Source organism: Plecotus auritus (assembly GCF_963455305.1).
Source record: "Plecotus auritus genome assembly, chromosome: 2".
Classification (NCBI taxonomy): Eukaryota; Metazoa; Chordata; class Mammalia; order Chiroptera; family Vespertilionidae; genus Plecotus; species Plecotus auritus.
In genome coordinates, this window is record NC_137771.1 from 161,462,398 (window position 1) to 161,483,086 (window position 20,689).

Sequence of the window (20,689 nt, forward strand, 5' to 3'; positions counted from 1 at the left end):
TTCTTTCAGAAATCTGACCTGTTACTGCAGGAGGTCACACCAACTCTGTCAGTCTCAGGAAGGACACAGCATCTACGAGTCTTTGCCAATCTTTCTCAAAATGTTAATCCCAAATCTTAACATTTCCTCCTACCACACTTCCCTCGTTATTCCTAAAGCCAAAACTCTGACCAAACTCTTGTTGTTTTATATCTGAATTCTTAAGACTTCTTGACCATCAGTCTAAAAAGCCACCATCAAATATGTCTAGCTTTAAAAAAAACATCGGCTCGGTTGGGCTTAGTGTTACTTTGTGCCATCTCTGATGGAGCCTTTGTCATTTATGCTACAGAATGCTGAGTAAAGAAACGTTACAATTCCCACCTGGTGATTTTCCTTGTAAGTCTGGATTAATAACTCTTTCAGTTTCTTCTTTCTCTCTTTTGCCATTTTTTCTTCCTCCAGAAGAATATGAACATCATGGAATATGCCTTTTTCTGGATATTTTGGAGAACTTTCTTCTTGCTTTTTCTTCTCTCTATTATAACAATTTAAAAATACATACATGAACAACAGACTTAACAATGAGTAATTACAACAGACCACAGTGGAATGAATAGACTTTTCCATCAGGAGACACAGATTTTTAGCTCTGTCTTTAAAGCTCATAATAGGTTTTTTTGAGCCTTAGTTTATTACTTTTAAAAATAAAATACAGGTAAAATGAAATAAAATTGTTATAATGTACTCTGAGAAGTAGAAAGCTCTATAGACATTTTAGTAAAGTACTTTTATTGAGTTTAATATTGAGTGATATTTTGACCAAAGTTTGAGAGAACAACTACTAGGTATTCTCTAACATAGACATAAATTCTCTCTCTTCTTATAAGGGTGGCACAAAAAAGGAATGAGATTTTTACAATAAGGCATTTACAAGGGTTCTAGGGAGAAATATAATAAAAGAAACAGGTGTTATTGAGTAAGAACAGAATTTATATTAACCTTGAAAGAGCTAAAAAGAGAAAATACAGAACTTAATAAAAATAAAGAGAAGGCCTTCGGGCAAGTAACAGGAGTCTGTTAGTAACTTCGTTGCTCATCTTTCTGGTCATCCTCTTTCTCACCCAATTATCGATTCTTTCTCATCTAAGTCATCCCTCTTATATTCATGTAAGCTCATAGCCACTGCCTTCTTATTGGAGTATATTAAACTGCATAGGTATAAGGCCCATATATATACTACTAATGTGGTAGTAAACATAACACCAAGTCAGGAATCAGGATTCATGGACTTTGGCCACAAATCAGCTGTGAAAACTCAGGCAAGTCACCTGGTCTTTCTCCACTTCACTTTACATTTGTGGGAGTCAAATTGATACAGGGATGTCTGAGTACTCTGAAGACATCCTCTCACTAATTCTCTTATCTCATACAAGGGAGCACACAGTGTTATATCTTATTACCAGTGATGTTAACCACCACTTCGTTAAGGTGGTTTCTCCAGTACAAAGTTGCTATTTTTCCCTTTGTAATTAATAAATCTCTTAAGGTAAGCTCCTTTGAAACTATGCAATGAAGCAGATTTAGGTTAGCTTACAAATAAGTTAAAAAACCCTACCAACAATACAATTTAACTGAACTTTTCCAAACTTACCAATGCCACAACAACATTGTATTAGATGGTTTTAGGCAGATCATAGTGGGCATTTAAAGAAATACAGTTCTAATGCCATGGATCTGATTTTTAAAAAATAAGTATCTGTTGTGAAAGTATTATCTGCTCATTGTGAAAGAGTGGAGAGGTACACAAGCCATCTATATTTCCTCCCGGAAAAAACACACTGATAACATGTCAGCGCTGTTTCATTACAGAATTATGGTTTATTAATTTCTCCACTATTTATTAATGCCTGTTATCATAAATAATATTACTTTAATTACCTTTGTGAACAAATCTTTGTCTGGATTTCTGCTCATTTTCTTAGGGCAGTTTCCCTAGAACTGGAAATTCCCAGGTCCTGATAGCAACATTTTTATAGCTCTTGCTGTTTATTGCCAAATTGCTTTCTGGAATGTTTAAATCAGTGTATCCACCTAGAAGTATAGCACAATACCTCTCTCACTGTAACCAGGGGTCTGATTTTTAAAGTTTAAAAGAAATGACAGGTCAGGAAACATCTGCCGAGTGCCCACTGGAGAAGAGCTTCCTGCTACCATCCAATGTTACTTGCTTCACAATTTATTTTAGGTCTGCCTAGGTTTGTCAGGGCTTAAGAGCAATCTGAAAAGCAAGGCTGACCTCAGCAAGAACTCACTGAAACCCTGGTGACTGCTTTCTAAAAGGAATGGCGTCTGGAGGAGGCCTGAGCCTGGCACTTGAAAGCGAAGCACAAGTCCACTGCCGAGCTGTTTCAAATTGAGTAGAATGAGAGTAATCAAGAACACAGGGGGAAAGCTGTGTGGGCTGACGGGGTGGGAGGGATTATCTAATAGTCTTGCTGGCATCTCAGTTTGAGTATTCAGCCACTCCAGGCGCGTTGTTCCAAGGCTTTTGCAGTTCATACATCAATGCTATTTCTTCCAACAAATACATCAGTTATTTCATTTATGAAGCTCATTTTTTCATGAAGATTCATAACAGTCCTACATCCTGTGAGAACTATTTTGTTCTCCTCTTATGTTAGATACTAGTGGCCCAGTGCATGGATTCACGCACACTGAAAGGAAATTAATTAGAAGAAATATTTTAACATTGCTATTAGCCCTTTCTCTATAAGAGAAGTGGCAACCAGATTGACATGCATGTGATTGGTGCCAGCAAGAGCTTTATATGTATTGCGCATGCGCAAGTCAACTTAGCCTTTTGTATATATAGAATAAACTTGCTTAATTAGACCTGCTTTCTGACTTAGCTAAACTTTTTCCAGCCCAGTGAAGCACCCCAACTTCTCTTTCAGGTAATTGTCAGCAACACAACAGTAAATCAACACAAAGCAGATTATTATTGTAGATCATGCAGTAAGAACAAAGGGTAAAATATCTAACTGCAGCAGTGTTTGACTATATTCTGCGCAGTGAGAAAACCTGAAGTCATTTTCAAGGTCCACCTTCTTTTCAGTTGGGTCAAATTTCTAAACTTTCTAAATTTCTGTTTTCTGGCTAATGAAAAGAAAATAGGATTCCATGGAGTCTCCTATCTACCTACTCCAGGACTTCTGTGAGGATCAAATGAGATGAGGCACGGGAAAACGCTTCACAGACATTTGGTTAAACTGTAAATGTTTGCACCTGGCTATAAAGCAAGTTGTGTTCCTGGGCTGAAGAAACTCCAAGGAGGCTAGTCACTACAGAGAGGAAGCCGGGCTTTGCTATGTGAGGTCATTACCCAGTGCCCACAGTGACCGTTTCTGGGCTGGGCTGTGGGCTGCATTTTGTGCCATGGGGTTTTGGCAGCATTGGCTGCAATTTGGTGGGCTGTCGCTCCGGGGTGGTAGTGGGGCCTGTGTCCCACTTGGGGGAAGCCGAGTGTTGCTTTGTTGGCGCCAGGTCCATGGTGCTGTTTCTTTGTAAATGGCCAGTGCACGTCATGGCAGCTCCTGTGTTGAGCATCTGCCCTCTGGTGGTCAATGCGCATCTTAGCGACGGGTCGGAGGGACACTTAGCAAATTAGCCTTATATATATATAAAGACTAGAGGCCCAGTGGACAAATTCGTACACCGGTGGGGTCCCTCGGCCTGGCCTGCATCCTCTCGCAATCTGGGACCTCTTGGGGGATGTTGGAGAGCTGGTTTCAGCCTGATCCCCACAGGCCAGGCCGAGGGACCCCACCAGTGCACAAATCCGTGCACTGGGTCTCTAGTATACATATAAGATCTTTGGTTAATCTCTTCCTGCCCTCCCTTCTCCTCCCTTCTCTCTGAGATTCATTAGTCTGTTCCATGTTTCCATGCCTGTGGTTTCCACTCCTGCGTTGAGCATCTGCCCTCTGGTGATCAGTGCACGTCATAGCTACTGGCCAGGAGGCCAGTCGGCTGGTCACTTAGGCTTTTATATATATAGATTCTTTTTCTCTATCAGTGGCAGCGGGGCAGGGTGACCTCCAGATAATCATCAGAATATAAGACTGATGCAATTCACAATAAGGTGAGGCACAATTAAATCTTAAGAATGTTCAGTTAACCTAAGAGATGCAAACTAACCAATATAATACCTATTAAAAATGCAAATCATGTTGAAAATGATGATACTCCTCAATGCTGAGAAAACTGGCCTACTGCCAGCAATAGTATAAATAAATCCAACCCATTTGGAAAGCAGTTTGGCAATGTTTCAAGAGTCATAAAAAGGCCTATACCATTTGACTCAGTAATTACACTCCTAAGAATATAATTGAAAAGAATAAAAAAGTTCTGTGCTTAAGGATGCTCAGTGCACTATTGCTGAAAAAAATCTGAAATAGCTGTAATGCTTACCAGTATAAGGAGGGGAGATCATTACATAAATTATGGTATAGGAACTCAATGGAGTAAGATACAGATCTTAGGACTCCAATTAATGTGATAACTGCAACCAGAATAACAAATTAAGGCACTGGCTGGGTAGCTCATTTGGTTAGTGTCGTCCTGATATGCCAAGGTTGCCAGTTTGATCCCCAGTCAGGATACATACAAGAATCAACCAATGAATGCATAAATAGTGGAACACAAAAAAGAATAACAAATTAGGTGTACTTTATAGCTGCAATTAAATATGTAAAAGGACCAAGATCAGGAAGAAATACATGGAAAAGTGAAAGCATTAATTTAAGATGGTGGAATAGTGGGTGATTTCTCTGTTGTGTTTTGCAATTTTAATGTTTGTGCATTTTAAAAAACTTTAGAGTACTTCCAAAATGACTGCTTAATACACCGTTCATCACAGCTGGCTTACATTTTCCATGCTTCTTGCACGGTGAGCCTCCTCTCAATTATCTCCCTCCGTAGCTTTACCATCTCCCTCTGAATTGCCTCCTCCTCTTTCTTGGCCTCCAGAGCCTTCCTCCTCTTCTCTTCTTGTACCAGATACTGAGCCTCTAAGAAGGCAGATTTTTTCAGGGTCTTTTCAATTCTTTGGCGCTCCAGTTCTTTCTCCCGTCTTAAGCGATTTTCTTTTACCTTAAGGAGAGAATACAAGGGGAAAATGCAGCCTTTCAAGTAGAAAGGGATTCACAAAACTGTGGAACACATTTTAATTTCAGGATAGACCCATTCTGCTCCAGAACCCCACTATTTATCAGAAGAATGGAGAGAATTCATTTGTTTACTGGGTAAGGACCAATATGAAATTTTAAGTGAAGTAAAGTAAGATGACTCTCAACAATTTGGGAATAATCTGTACCATGAAAAAGTTGAAAATCTAATGGGTCAGCTGCCAAGTTCTGAACTCTTATTTAGTAATGATTTTCCATCAGTAAGATTTTCCAAATTAGTGCTATTTATTTAGGCCATGCCTACATACTAATTATAAATTTGAAAAGATTAATATTTTGGGGAGGCTACATTGTAAAGGATAGAACAATGATTTACAGATGGTCCCTGATTTATAATGGTTCTACTTACAATTTTTTTACTTTAGAATGGTGCAAAAGCAATACGTGTTCAGTAAACCATACTTCAAATTTTGAATTTTGTTCTTTTTCTAGGCTAGCGATATGTGGCATGACACTTTCTCATGATGCCAACAGCAGCAGTGAGACGATTTTGCCCACCTGTAGGCTAATGCAAACATCCTGAGCATGTTTAAGGTAGGCTAGGTGGTTAGATGTATTAAATGCATTTTTGACTCATGATGTTCTCAACTTACGATATATTTATTGAGATGTAACCCCATCATAAGGAGCATCTGTAGTGCCTTAAGGAATACCACAATCCTTTATTCATTTCTATGATGATTTAAATACTGTATATCGATGATTCTGGATCATACTTGAAAACCAAAACCATGAACTTCACAGGTATTTCTAAATAAGCACAATAATTTTTAAAACCTATTCATTCTTTAGAGGCTTGACTAGCTATGAATTAACGAGTGGTCCTTTCCCTCCTGCTTCACTTAACTTTACCCGTATCTTACCGTCCAGTTATGACGTCTAGATAATGGCTATCTCTTATTGAAACTTTTTTTCTCCTCTCTATCATAAATCTAAACCAGGATATACCTCTATCCAGTTTTTCTAACATCCCCAGTGCCGATTAGGCACACCTTATGGTTTAAAGCAATCAGAGATTCAGTGTTATAAAAAGGTGGCACACGTGTATAAACATTAATTCAGTTCAGTCTTAGTTCTGGACTTTTGGCAAAGGCTGGGTCATTCTGATTTCCTGAAGCTCCTCTACAAAGTGTGAGATACATCTTTTTCCTTTAACCTACTATTCCCTTTAAAGAAAAGAAAGTTTCCATATGCCTTTCTAATTCAAAACAGCTGAACTAGATTTAATTCAGATCTGTCCTTCCTTTCAAATTATAATCACAAAATGAGTGAATTTTTCAGTTGTCTAGGAAAGAATTACCATTATAACATTCAACAGAATATTCATGATATTAATATATTGATGTCTCAATTCAAAAACCAAATTCAAGCAAAACCCAATCTACATATTTATAATAGGAAGTACCACATCCAAATTAATAAAGTTTAGCTCAACACTCTGTTGGTCAAATTCAATTATTCCTTTTTTGGGATTTTTTTTTTTAATAGTTTCCTATCCTCAGTTTATGAGCATTATTTTCCTTCTGAAGTTCTTATATTTTATTTTTATTCTTTCTAACCAAACGACAGATGGCACCCTTTTTCATAATAAGGCTTCAGTCTTTATTTAAGCTTATTAAATGTATTACACAAAGATTGCTTCCTGTTATCCATTTTAATTTTGTTTTTCCCTCCCACCTGCTTATGTCTCATCTCCATGGTAAGACGAGGATCCTTCTGCTGCTTCTTGTCGTGGTTTCCACTCATTTCGATATCTTCCAACATCCCAGAATCCACCACATCTTTATGGAGCAGATGGTCTATAAATTTTTGAACAGTGCTACTTTCCTCTTCTTCCTCCAAGTAGCCACAAAAATCTGCAAGAAACAGAACAATGACAAAAAATAAATAAATAAAAATTTAATATAATTTCCATATTTATATAAATAATCCTGGTACAATAAAAATAAAATATTGTGAGTGTTTAATAAATAGTAACTGATAATACCAATTGTATGAGTATAGAACTCAGTAATAAACTACAACTAAGAGGAAAAATTACCCTCTACTCATAAATTGCCCTCACCCAAGTCACTAAAGACTCCCTCACTGTCAGATTTAAAATATATTACTTTAATCTAAACATCCTTGAGGACTCTACAGCTTTTTTAAAAATGGCTTAACTGTGGTTATAATTAACAAATAAATTGTAAATATATATATACACACATATATATACATGTATATGTATATGTATATATTTATTTATTTATTTTTAAGCCGGACTTCCATTTCAAGGGAAACTTTTTAATTTTTTATTTTTAAAATATATTTTTATTTATTTCAGAGAGAAATTGAGAGGGGGTGAGAGATGGAAACATCAATGATGAGAATCATTGATTGGCTACCTCCTGAACGCCCCCTACTGGGGATTGAGCCAGCGACCTGGGCATGTGCCCTTGACTGGAATCCAACCCAGGACCCTTCAGTCCAAAGGCTAATGCTCTATCCACTGAGCCAAACAGGCTAGGGCTAAACCATAAATATTTAAAGTTTACAATAATGTTTGACATACATCTACCGGTAAACCATCACTACAATCAAGATAATGAGCATTTCTGTCAGCCTCCAGAAGGTTCTCATGCTTATCTGTAATCTCTCTCTCCCACTCTTCCCCATGTTCTCTGCCCTATCCCAAGCAACCACAGACCTACTTTTGTCATTACAGACTAGAGGCCCGATGCACGATATTCACGCAAGAGTAGGCCTTCCTTCCCCTGGCTGCCGGCACTGGCTTCCCTCTGGCACCCGGGACCCGGGCTTCCCTGCAGCCGCTGGCAGGCACCCAGGACCTGGGCTTCCTTCACAGCCCTGGCTTTGTCTGGAAGGTTGTCCAGAAGGATGTCTGGTCTAATTAGTCTATTACCCTTTTATTATTATAGATTAGATTATATTTTCTAGAATTTTGTAACAATTAAATCATAAGCTATGTACTCTTTTTTTTCTTTTTGGTCAGGCTTCTGTTACTCAGCATAATTATTTTGAGACTCATTCATGTTGTATCAATAGTTTATCTTTTTTTTACTGCTGAGTAGTATTCCACTGTATGGGCATATCGCAATTTATTCACTCATTCATCTGTGGATAAACATTTGGGTTATTTCCAGATTTGGAAATTATTATAAACAAAGTTGTTATGAACATTTGTATATAAGTCTTTGTATGAACATATGCTTTCTCTTCTCCTGAGAAGAGAAACTTTTCAAGAAACTGCCAAACTGTTTTTTTCCAAAGTGGCTATATGATTTTACTTTCTCATGAGCAGTACGGAAGTATTCTAGTTCCTCCACATCCTGACCAATATTTAATTTAAACCATTTTTAAAAGGTGTGTAAGTGGTTACTCATGGTAGTTTTAACTTTCATTTTCCTAATGACTCACAGTATTAAACATCTTCCCTGTTGATGTTCTGTTTAGTACATCATGTAGTTCCATACATTATTAAAAATGAGGTCTTAAAGCTTCCAGTTGTCATTACTGAATAACTATTTCTCTCTTCAGTTCTATCAGTTTTCGCTTCACATATTTTGGGGCACTTTTGTTAAGTATATATATGTTAATACTTATGTTTTCTTGATGGACTGACCCTTTGATCATTATAAAATGCCCTTCTTTGTCTCTATAGCATTTCTTTTATCTTACTTTATTTTTTTCTGATATTAGTAAGCTGCTCTTGTTTTCTTTTGGTTACTGTTTGCATAATATTTCTTTTTCCATCCTTTTACTTTCGACTTATTTATATATTTGAAACTAAATTGTGTCTCTTATAGACAGGATATAGTTATATCATATTTTTTTTAATATATTTTATTGATATTCCACAGAGAGGAAGGGAGAGGGATAGAGAGCTAGAAACATCGATGAGAGAGAAACATCGATCAGCTGCCTCCTGCACACCTCCCACTGGGGATGTGCCCGCAACCAAGGTACATGCCCTTGACCGGAATCGAACCCGGGACCCTCCAGTCCACAGGCCGACGCTCCATCCACTGAGCCAAACCGGTTTCGGCATGTCATATTTTTAATTCATTCTGCCAATCTGTCTTTTTTTTTAAAAAAAATCTTCACCTGAGGATAAATGTCTACTGGTTTTAGACAGAGAGAGACAGAGAGAGAAACACTGATGTGAGAAACATCAATCGAAGAGGGAACACAATATTATTTTCTGTGGCACTAATGGGTAAAAGTTACTGAGGACAAGGTTCTATTTCTCCTAACTAAGAGAGAATGCTATGACAATCAGAGCCTCACAACAGCTGAACAGGCTCCTCCCAAGTGCAGCCTCTCCATCCTGGGAGGTGTTTGGCAGAGATTATAGCACCCACAGTAGGTATACTGGAGAAGGATCTCTATCTGCGGGGTGAAGAGAATAGTTCAGACTAGGTAATCTTGAAGGATTCCTCTAACTGTAAGAGCTCATGACTTTGTGATTCCTGAGCTGGGGATTTGTAGAGTCCTAACAAGGGGAATGCTGCCAGGCGAATTCACCAAGGCATGAGTAATGCATAAGGAGCTTCCACCACTGTCACCATGCTTACCATTATGCTCAGGGGAAAAATCTCAGGCTCTTTGGCTACATTTGAAGAATCATCACAAGTTAACTATTTAACTAGCTATGTGTATAAGTAATTATTTTCCTTATAAAGATATAAGAAGCATTTTGTAAATATAAAATGATATATGGGTGTTTAAATGTAGTCTCTAAAGTAAATAGCCATCCAACAATATATAGGAAGAGGCACTCTTAAACAGCATTATTTACTATTACAATTATCCTATGTAATAAAAGCGTAACATGCAAATCGACCGAATGGCCGAACAGCGGAACAACCATCCGGATGACCATCCGGGCTATGACACCCACTGGCGCCAGGCCAGTCAAGGTGGGTGCGATGCGATTGGTCAGGGGCCTGGCCATCACCCCATGATCACCCCGCAGAGGGAGGTCCAGGCCACCGGCCGGCAAGGCTATCAATCGGGAGGCTCCATGATTGTCCCAAAGTGGGAGGCCCAGGCCACCAACCAGCAGGCTGCAGCGGGTGGGCAGGGCCTCCCTCTGTGAGGGAAGCCTGGGTCCTGGGTGCCAGCAGCCAGAGGGAAGCCCAGGTCCCGGGTACTGGTGGCTGGAGGGAAGTCCGGGTCCCAGGTGCTGGAGGGAAGCTGGTGCCAGCAGCCGGGGAAAGGAAGGCCTACTCTTGCACGAATTTCATGCATTGGGCCTCTAGTAAGAATTATAAATAATAGAATATTTTAATTTAAAAAAACATCATGAATTTACTGAAGCAATAGATAAGTAATTTAAATTGAAACAAGAAAAATTAAAGCCAATTATAAACCTAACACACAGAAAAGTCAAATAACATTTATTATTCAAAACAATTGAAAAGACTTCTTAGACACATTAATTGGATGTTAAAGCTTTGACTGATTAGATCAGTTCTTACCATCAAACCTGTCATATTTCAAATGACCACTGGCTTCTAACACAGGAGGGATACTGGATACAGTGTCTTCAGCTTCCCCATCACTTGCTAGTTCTTGCTTGAGTTTGGTGTCTAACCAGTCATTTACCAGCTCCTGAGCTATCAATAAAACAAAAACATCTTTTAATATTTCAGCTACTTCAGAGACCTTTCTTCATTCACTGTTTTCATTCAGTCAGTAAATATTAATTGAGCACTGATCATGTGTCACGTACTGTTCTAGAACAAAACAGAAAAATAAAACCTACCAGACCATGAAGCTTACATTCTAACTGGGGAAGAGAGACTATAAACAAGTAAGTCAGAAAAACAGAGCCGGGGAAAGAGAAAAGATGTATAAGAAATGGAAGACAGATGTTGATATTTTTAAATTGGGTGGTCAAAGGAGGCCTCACTGAGAAGATAGCTGAACAAAGAAGGAAAGCAAGTGAGGAAGTGAGCCACATGGCTACGTAAGGAAATATTATTCCACATAGAGGAAAAGCAAGTGCAAAGGCCCTAGGACAGGAGAGTGACCAGTGTGTTGGAGAAATAGTAAGTAGGTCGTGGCTGGAGAGGACGAGTGAAGGAGGTTGGAGGAAACAGTAGGAGATGAGGTGGCAGAGGTAATGTGGGGATCAAGTTTAGAGCAGTGGTTCTAGATTAGGGTGAAATCGTGCTCCAGTGGACATCTGGCAACGTCTGAAGTCATTTTTGGTTGTCACTACTGGGGGAGGTGACATTGGCATTTAGCGGGTAGGGACTACGGATGCTGCTAAACATCCTGCAATGTGCACAGCAGCACCCACAACAAAAATTATCATAGTGCTAAGGTTGAAAATCCCTTCTTTAGAGTCTTGACACCATTCTAGGTACTTTGGCTTTTACTCTGAATGCAATGGGAAGCCACAGGAGGGTTGTGAGCAGAGATCACTCGACAACGATGTTAAAATAGCCTATAAGGGGACACACACGGAAGCAGGGAACACCATCTGGGAGACAAATGCAATAATCTAGGAGAGGGGTGATGGTGGCCTAGGAGTGCAGGTATTAAAAATGGTTATTATAAAAAAATGTTTTGAGGTGAAGTTGACTTGACTTGCTGATGGACTGGATATGAGATGTGAGAGAAAGAAATCTACAGGTTTTTGGCCTAAGCAATTGCAAGGATGGAGATACCACTTACTGAGCCAGGGAAGGCCCAGGGGGCAGCAGCTTTGGGGGGAAGATCAGTTCAGTTTTAGACTTGAGTTCAGTTTTGAGATGCTTATGAGACATCCAAATAGGGATGTCAAATAGGTATTGGCTACACCAATCTGTATTTCAGGGAAGAGGTCCAAGCTGAAGAAATAAACATGGCTGTTGTTAGCATACAGACGGTACTTAAAGCTGTAGAAGTGGATGAGGTTGCCAAAGGAGGAAGGACTCACCCTGAGAAACTCCAGTATTTAGAGGCTGAAGAGAGAAGGCAGAACCAGGAAACTAGGAAGGAGCGGTCACTGACATAAGAGAAAGACTATAAAAACTGAGTGGGATATCCTGGGAGTCAAGTCCATTTGGATTTCTTTCTTAGCGGTAGCCAGAAAATCTTCTTAAATATATATGTGACACAATGTCTACTTTAGCATTACCTTAATCATTATTATCATTATCAAACAATTTTTATGGGTAGGGCAAGGGGATTTCAAAGAAAAATGTCTACTTCAGCATTACCTTCATCATTTATTAGCATTATCACATAGCTCTGAGGGAATGGAGTGTTTCTATACATTGAATGATGCTAAAAGGTACTTAATATAGATAGGAATTTATGATATATAAAACAGGAAAAAATGAATCAAGGTAGTAGAAACTAAGTGTAAAAAGTATACTAGCACCCTGGCTGGTATTGCTAAGTGGTTAGTATGTCAGTCCACGCACTGAAGGGTCCGCAGGTTCAATTCCTGGTCAAAGGCACATACTTAGGTTGCAGGTTCCATCCCTGGCCATGGTCAGGTGCATGTGGGAGGCAACCAATCCATGTGTCTCTCTCACATCAATGTTTCTCTCTCCCTCTCTCCCTTCCACTCTCTCTAAAAATCAATGGAAAAACATATCCTCGTGTGAGGATTAACAACAACAAAAAAGTATAATAGCAGCAAACATCGGCTTTCAGAGGAAGGCAGGGAAAGGGAGCAGATATTTATTGAGTAACCTGTGTATGATAATTCAGATATTTATATGTATAATAACTTATATACAGAATAATTCAGATCTACTAAACACCATTCATTGACAAAGAGGGGTTCACAGATTCCCCTCACTCCCTTATCCATGGGAGAAACGTTCCAAGACACCCAGTGGATGCCTGAAACAGTGGAGAGTACCAAATCCTATGTGTAATATTTTTCCTATACATACATACCTATAATAAGTTTACTTTATAAATTAGGCATAATACGAGGTTAACAATCTAATGATGATAGAACAGTTATAACAATGTACTGTGATAAAAGTTATGTGGTGTCTCTTTCTCTCTCTCTCTCTCAAAATATCTTATTGTTCTACACTTACCTTTTCATTTAAAGGAAACACCTACTGCTTCTTTGGCATATCTGAATTGCCAGCATCACTACTCTTGCACTTTGGGGCCATTATTAAGTAAAATAAAGGTTACTTGAATACAAGCACTGTGATACCCCAATAATCTATCTGATAACCAAGACACCTAAGTGACTAATGGGTGTATAACAAACATGTAAATTAGTTTCTGGGCAGTAAAATAAGCAAAAATTAAAGACAAGAAAAAGAAAAGCTTTCTTTCTGAATTCTTTTTTTAAATTAATTTATTTTTTTAATTGTTTGAAGTATTACAAATAGTAGTACATATGTCTCTTTTTTTCCCCCATTGACCTCCCCCCAGCCTCCCCTTCCCCCCAGTACATGCCTTTACCTGCCCCTCTCCCCCCCGTGTCTTGTATCCATTGGTTATGCTTATATGCATGCGTACAAGTCCTTCAGTTGATCTCTTACAGCCCCCCCCAAAAAAAACCTCCTCTGCCTTCCCGCTGTAGTTTGACAGTCTGTTCAATGCTTCTTTGCCTCTGTATCTATTTTTTCCCCCTTTTCTTTCCTTTAAAAAATCTTGCCTCTGCAGACTAGGAATAAGCATACAATAACAAAAAATGTTTGAGTCCCAATTTCAATGTCCAACAGTTCTGAGTCCCCGTTTCAATGTCAAACAGTTCTTTATGTGTACATGTCAGCAATGATATCTGGATGGTGGGCACATGGTGGCAATGCAGGTCCAATCTTTCTGAACTCTGAAATTCATTATAGGTTATGCTTTAATAAGTTGTACTCCAAAGAGTTGTTAATCTCACAGCAAAAAATTGAATTCTCTTACCTTCTGCATAGATTTCATCATGATCCTCTATTTGCTCAGATGTTTCCAAATCTATCATTTGGCCCCAAAGCCTTCTGGATAAATCTGAATTTCCAGCTGAAAATGATCTTGAAACTCCAAATTCTGAGGCTTTCTCCACTGTCTTTAATGTAACAGAAAAAAAAATTCAGTAAGATAACAAATTTGTTCAAAGTTAGAAAATTTCTCTCTAGTCCTCAAGAATCTGTTTTTTGTTTTTTTTTAACCAGCTACTAAAATAATTTCATTTTTTCCATTTCTGAAAGAACTGTGAGGCTTAAACATCCACCTCAAATAATTTCATTCAATAAACATGAAATGATAATATTTTACCAAGTTTTAACAGGTGTTCACAACGTTTACATTTGAACAAAATGTTATGTAAACTTTAGGTAACTTTTGTTTAAAGCATTAGTTATGGGACGCTGACACTTGAATATTTTAAAAATAAAAGTATAATATTTTATTAGTTTCCATGCTATTAAGATTTGCATATGAATGTGATCCAGAGGCAGAGCAGCTATATTTCCTCAAATTACTACTCTGTAAGGAACCTGCCACCATAGAGGCAAACTATAGGTCCAACAAAATTGGGATACACAGTCACTGAACTTTAGTCTTCAGAATATTTTAACTCAAAAGTAAGAATCTAGTAAAAAGTTGGCCAAATTCACGGGTTCAGGGAGGAACTGGCAGAGGTGGACAAACTTTCTTGGCACTCTGGCTTACCTGCACATTATATAAGAACTAACTTTACAATTAAGCCCTTGTTTTTCCCCCTCCCTACAAACCAGCTTTTCTCCATGCCTGTTGTGTTCCCAGTCTTGTAACTTAGATAGTGATGACTCCATTCTTTCAGTTCCTAAAAATGCTTCTTGAATCTCCTCTCTCCCCCCATCTCTCTCTCTCTCTCTCTCTCTCTCTCTCTCTCTCTCTCTCTCTCTCTCTCTTTCTCTCTCCTCTCTCTCTCTCTCTCTCTCTCTCTCTCTCTCTCTCTCTCTCTCTCTCTCTCTCTCTCTCTTCAGATACAATATACCAGGAAATCTATTTTCAAAATGTATCCAGGATCTGGCTCCTTCATGTCACCTCTACTGCTATTATCCTGAAATGCACCACAATTTCCTGACAAGTTTCCTATAATAGTCTCCCACCAGACAGATCCCTTCAAAATGAAAGGCATAACATGTTAGAACTCCACTCAAAACCATTAGTTTGAGTAGAGTTCATGTTACAACTCCATGGGTCCCTATTTCATGCAACTCAGAATAAAAGTCTTAGTCCTTACAATGTGCTTTAAGGTCCTGCACCGCCAGGCCCTTTGTGAGTTCTCCAACTCCTCCTCTGTTACTTTTCCCATTGCTCCCTCTACTTCAGCCACATTGACCTCCTTGTTCATTCCTCCTCAAATATGCAAACATGTTCCCAGCTCAGGACCTTTACACTGAACTTCCCCCCTCTGTTGACTGCTCTCCTCCAGATATTCATATGATTGGGCACAAGCACTAGAAGATACTAAGGATTAGAAATAATCTCTATATTTCCTTGTTTTAAAATATTATATCCTTACCATGTATTTTCAAAATAAACATATAAGAGACAGGAGAGGTCCATCTTAAATTATATTTCAATGAAATAAACATTGTGTCAATTGAACAACTTATTCTTTAAACTAGTTTATTGAATGGTAGCTCTGTTACCAGCTCATAGTGAACATGAAGGGAAAAACAAAACTAAAATCTTCTGTTCTGAAAGAGTTCACTGTTTCTTGGTTTGTTTCATATAACATGTATGCAATAACTCAAAAACAATTCTAAAGCAATACAGGGGTATTAAACAAAACCATAAATACCTTCCAAAGTTTATTTCTTAGTAGCTATGTTATAGGTAAGCATATAGATTATAAAGGAACTATCTCAATTATTTCCATGATCTTATACATTTTCAATACAGACATACCTTGGAGATATTGTGAATTTGATTCCAGACCACTAGTAATAAAGTGAGTATTGCAATAAAGTCCCACAAATTGTGGGGTTTCCCAGTGCATATAAAAGTTACTAGAGGCCCGGTGCACGAAATTCGTGCACGGGGGTGTGTGTGTGTGTGTGTGTCCCTCAGCCCAGCCTGCACCCTCTCCAATCTGGGATCCCTCTCATAATCTAGGACTGCTGGCTCCCAACTGCTTGCCTGCCTGCCTGCCTGCCTGATTGCCCCTAACTCCTTCTGCCTGCCAGCGTGATCACCCCCTAACCACTCCCCTGCAGGCCTGGTCCCCCCCAAATGCCCTCTCCTGCAGGCCTGGGTCCCCCCCAACTGCCCTCCCACCCAACTGCCCTCCCCTGCAGGCCCGGTCCCCCTCAACTGCCCCCCCCCTGCAGGCCTGGTTGCCCCCAACTGCCCTCCTCTGCCAGCCATCTTGTGGTGGCCATCTTGTGTCCACATGGCGGCATCCATCTTTGACCACATGGGGCGGCCATCTTGTGTGTTGGAGTGATGGTCAATTTGCACATTACTCTTTTATTAGATAGGCTGTTTAGCCCAGCCAGTGTGGCTCAGTGGTTGAGCATCCACCTATGAACCAGAAGGTCACAGTTTGATTGCCCGTCACAGCACTTGCACAGGTTGCGGGCTCAATCCCCAGTAGGGGGTGTGCAGGAGGCAGCCGATCAGTGATTCTCATCATTGATGTTTCTATTCCTCTCTGCCTCTCCCTTCCTCTCTGAAATCAATAAAAACATAGTTTTTAAAAAATTTATATTTATACTATACTGTAGTTTATTAAGTGTGCAATGGTATTATGTCTAAAAAATACATTATTGCTAAAAAATGCTAACCATCACCTGAGCCTTCATCAAGTCATAATCCTTTTGCTGGTAAAGGATCTTGCCTCAATGGTGATGAAATTGTACTAATTGTGAAGTGCAATAAAGCAGAGCACAAGAAAGTGAGGCATGCCTGTATGTGCTCCTGATGTGCCATGGCATATCAATTCTATTATCCATGATAGACTTCTTTGTAGAATATCACCATCGATTGCAGAAACAGCAGCTACAAGGCACTCCTATATTTCCACAAGACTGGGAAGTACAAACATGAGTTTCTTGAATGTGCAAACTTCATGTTCATATATAATAGTTTTGGGAGTAATATATTTTCGAAGGAATCCACTTCTTTTTTAATAATGCTGTATACAAGCAAATACTTACCACTGTATCTGTGTGTATGAGTGTCAAAATAATTCCAAAGAAGGGTATGAGAAGAGGAGATTAGGCAGTTGAGGTGAGGGGGAGTTGTTTACTGAGAGGGGCATCTTAAGCTGAGCTTTAAGGGAAGGATCTGAATTAGCCTCTCAAAGAGGAAGGGTATCCCAGGATGGGGATCAACATGAGTCAAAGCAAATAAAGTCTTATCTGATGGAGGGAAAGGAAATTAGCCTGGCAGGGAGTCACACAGAGTATCAGTAAAAGGGTTGTTAGAGGTAGACTGATAGAGGGCATTAAATGCCAGTCTTGATTTAAGAGTTTCATCTGATGGCATGTAGAACCACTGAAGGTTCAAGATTGAAGAGCTGACATGATGAAAATGTTTGAAAAGCTCAAAGTAGCAGAATGTAGTGCAGTAAGAAGATGAGTTAGTCTATCAAATCAGGATGAGGAGGAATTGTAAATTGTAGTAGACAGTTGCATTTTGGGTGAGCTATCCCAAGACTTAATAGTTCTACCACATCTGTCTGGTTCTAAGTGACTTCAACATCCCCGAGGAAGACCCACACACATTTCCCAGCCTCAAGGTTTGCTTGTATCTCCTGTATTCTAACAGCTTTCCCTTTCATTGCACTTCAGCAACCCACTGACATGGTCATCCTGAACCATGTCATACAGAATTTTCCATTGGTCAAACCAAATGATGATAACCTCCTCTCCAACATCAACCTCCTATCCATGTCTCTCTTTCACTCCCCTACTCCATTACATTGGTGTTGCATCAAACCAAGTCCTCCAGTCACCATATGCCTCCTCTTTCCATCAATTCATGAGTCCTTTAAAAGGTCCCCTTCCTTTCCTGTTCTGTGTGGATATTCAGCTACTATCCTATATAATAAAACCCTAATATGCAAATCTGCCAAAAAGCAGAACAATCAGTAGCTATGACACGCACTGACCACCAGGGGACAGACGCTCAATGCAGGAGCTGCCCCCTGTTGGTCAGTGTGCTCCCACAGGGGAGCACCGCTCAGTCAGAAGCCAGGCTCATGGCTGGCGAGCACAGCGGTGGTGGCGGGAGTCTCTCCTGCCTCTGTGGCAGCACTGAGGATCCCTCAGGGGATGTCCGCCTGCCGGTTTAGGCCCAAGGAGAGAAGGTGCAGGCTGGGCTGACGGACCCCCCATCCCCCAGTGCACGAATGTCATGCACCGGGCCTCTAATCTATATATATATAAAAGGCTAATATGCTAAGTGTCCAACTGTTCAACCATTCGAACGGTAGCTATGATGCACACTGACCACCAGGGTGCAGATGCTCAACGTAACAGGCATGGAAACATGGAACAGACTGATGAATCTCAGAGGGAAGCGGGGAGGGGAAAGAGCGGGAAGAGATTAACCAACAATCTTATATGCATACTAGAGGCCTGGTGCATGGATTTATGCACCGATGGGGTACATCGGTCTGGCCTGTGCCCTCTTGCAATCTGGGACCCCTCAGGGGATGTCAGACTGCTAGTTTCAGCCCAATTCCTGCAGGTCAGGCTGAGGGACCCCACTGGTGCACAAATACGTGCACCGGGCCTCTATTCTTACATAAGCCTCACATCTCTTGTTCCTTTGCCTTTCCACTGAGAACTTTCAGGACTGGATCAATCTGATCTATCAATTTTTGGTACCACAAAAAATTAGGAGTACCTGCTTCAGTCAAGTCCCCAGTGCTATAGTTACACTAACCTTCCTTTTCTGTTTTGAAGAAAGCCCTCCCTAAACCATCACCATGCTCCACATCCTTTCCATATACTCCCCCCTCTTCCACATAACAAGGCCTTAGCTGTTTTTGAGAGTGTGGTCCACTCAAGTGGATTTGGAAGTCTTAGGTCCAGAGGTTATAACTGTTTAGGATATATCTACAGTTGCGATATACTAGGGAACAAAATCGAAAAAGAAGATAAACAAGTTAACAGAGAGGTAGGAGAAGCAAGAGAAAACAGTGTTTAAAAAAGATAATGGAAGAGAAGATTTCTAGAATAATAAAGTGATAATCAGAGCAAATGAACATTAAAAAGTTTGAGGACAAAGAAGAGACCATTAGATTTGGTCAGTACGTCATTTATGACAGTTTCTGTAGAGTGGTAAGAAATAGAAACCGGAGTAAAATAAATGTGGACACTAGAGGATAATAAAAACACAATGGCAAGAAGTCCAGGCTACATATCCAAAGAGGTTAAACAAAACAAAACAAAACAAAAACAAGAAAGAAACTGTATGGCAATCAGAAAGGATGGAGGGGCCAAATGAGGATTTACTGTTGTTGTTTTTTCAAGATAGGAGATTTGAGGATATAATGGAAAAAGAGCTATTGCAGAAGTTTTAGAGGAGTAATAAAATCTAACCAATTTAGGACTTACTAATTTTTTTCAAGATGGGAGATTTGAGGATGTAATGGAAAAAGAGCTACTGCAGAAATTTTAGAGGAATGATAAATATCTAATCGAGTCAAGCTGGCTAACAACTACATGAAAGAAGAAAATGGCTCCACCGATATTAGCAACCCCTCACCACGTGCTTCCATTACACCTGTAATTCTCCCAACAGCTTTGTTTATCCCTCACTATCAATTCTGGGAAGGCAGACCCGCACCTGCCCTGGGTACTATATAATTTCTAGTGCCCCAAATAGAGGGCTAGCACTTAGTAAGCACTTAATAAATACTGGGAGGATGAATAAATGGTGAACAATGATATCTGGCCTAGGTTCCATTTGGCCTGAAGCTCATAATTTCTATCAATTCAGATAAGTAATAACTCTTCAAAATACTACCAGGTAGAAGAATATTTTCCCAGGAAAAGCCACATGATCTTAAACCATGTGGTGCACAATTGAACTGAGTATGGCAAGTTGCCAAATTGATACTCAGAGGCATTCACCTCAAGTGGTTTAATGGTATTTTCAACTTAAATGGTAGTTGGACTAAAAAATACGTACATTTCAGGTCTCAGAGGTTATCTAATCCAATCCCCCAACCCCCTCACTGAATCAAACATATTTTTCATGAGTCGTTAACATTAAGTGACCATTTAGAATCCATTTGAAAACTCCTGTGATAGAAAACACTTACAAAAATGCCCACTCCATTTTTGGATTGCTATAGTCATTAGAAGATTCTTACTTGTGATGCACACATAGCTTTTACCTAGTGCATAGGTCCCAGAGGTTAATGTAACTATAGCAGTCTTTTCAATGATCTGAGGAAGGCCTCTCCTAAGGCTTCTCCTCTCCTCTCCTTGCCTAAAGAACTGAGGCAACATATATAGTCACATGGGAGCAAAAACAACATATGTGCAAAATGG

General features: G+C 39.6%; 1 protein-coding gene across 2 annotated transcripts in view; it reads right to left on the reverse strand.

The window, feature by feature from the left end:
* CCDC191 (coiled-coil domain containing 191) overlaps positions 1-20,689 on the reverse strand; it is an 82,174-nt gene that overhangs the window by 58,924 nt on the left and 2,561 nt on the right. For both annotated transcript variants that reach the window (XM_080654250.1, XM_080654249.1), the window contains exons 3-7: positions 14,115-14,256; positions 10,712-10,849; positions 6,906-7,084; positions 4,910-5,133; positions 364-517 (exon numbers count right to left, since the gene is read on the reverse strand). In XM_080654250.1, coding sequence (XP_080510376.1) covers positions 364-517; positions 4,910-5,133; positions 6,906-7,084; positions 10,712-10,849; positions 14,115-14,256 — 837 coding nt within the window. The remainder of the gene's footprint in view (positions 1-363; positions 518-4,909; positions 5,134-6,905; positions 7,085-10,711; positions 10,850-14,114; positions 14,257-20,689) is intronic.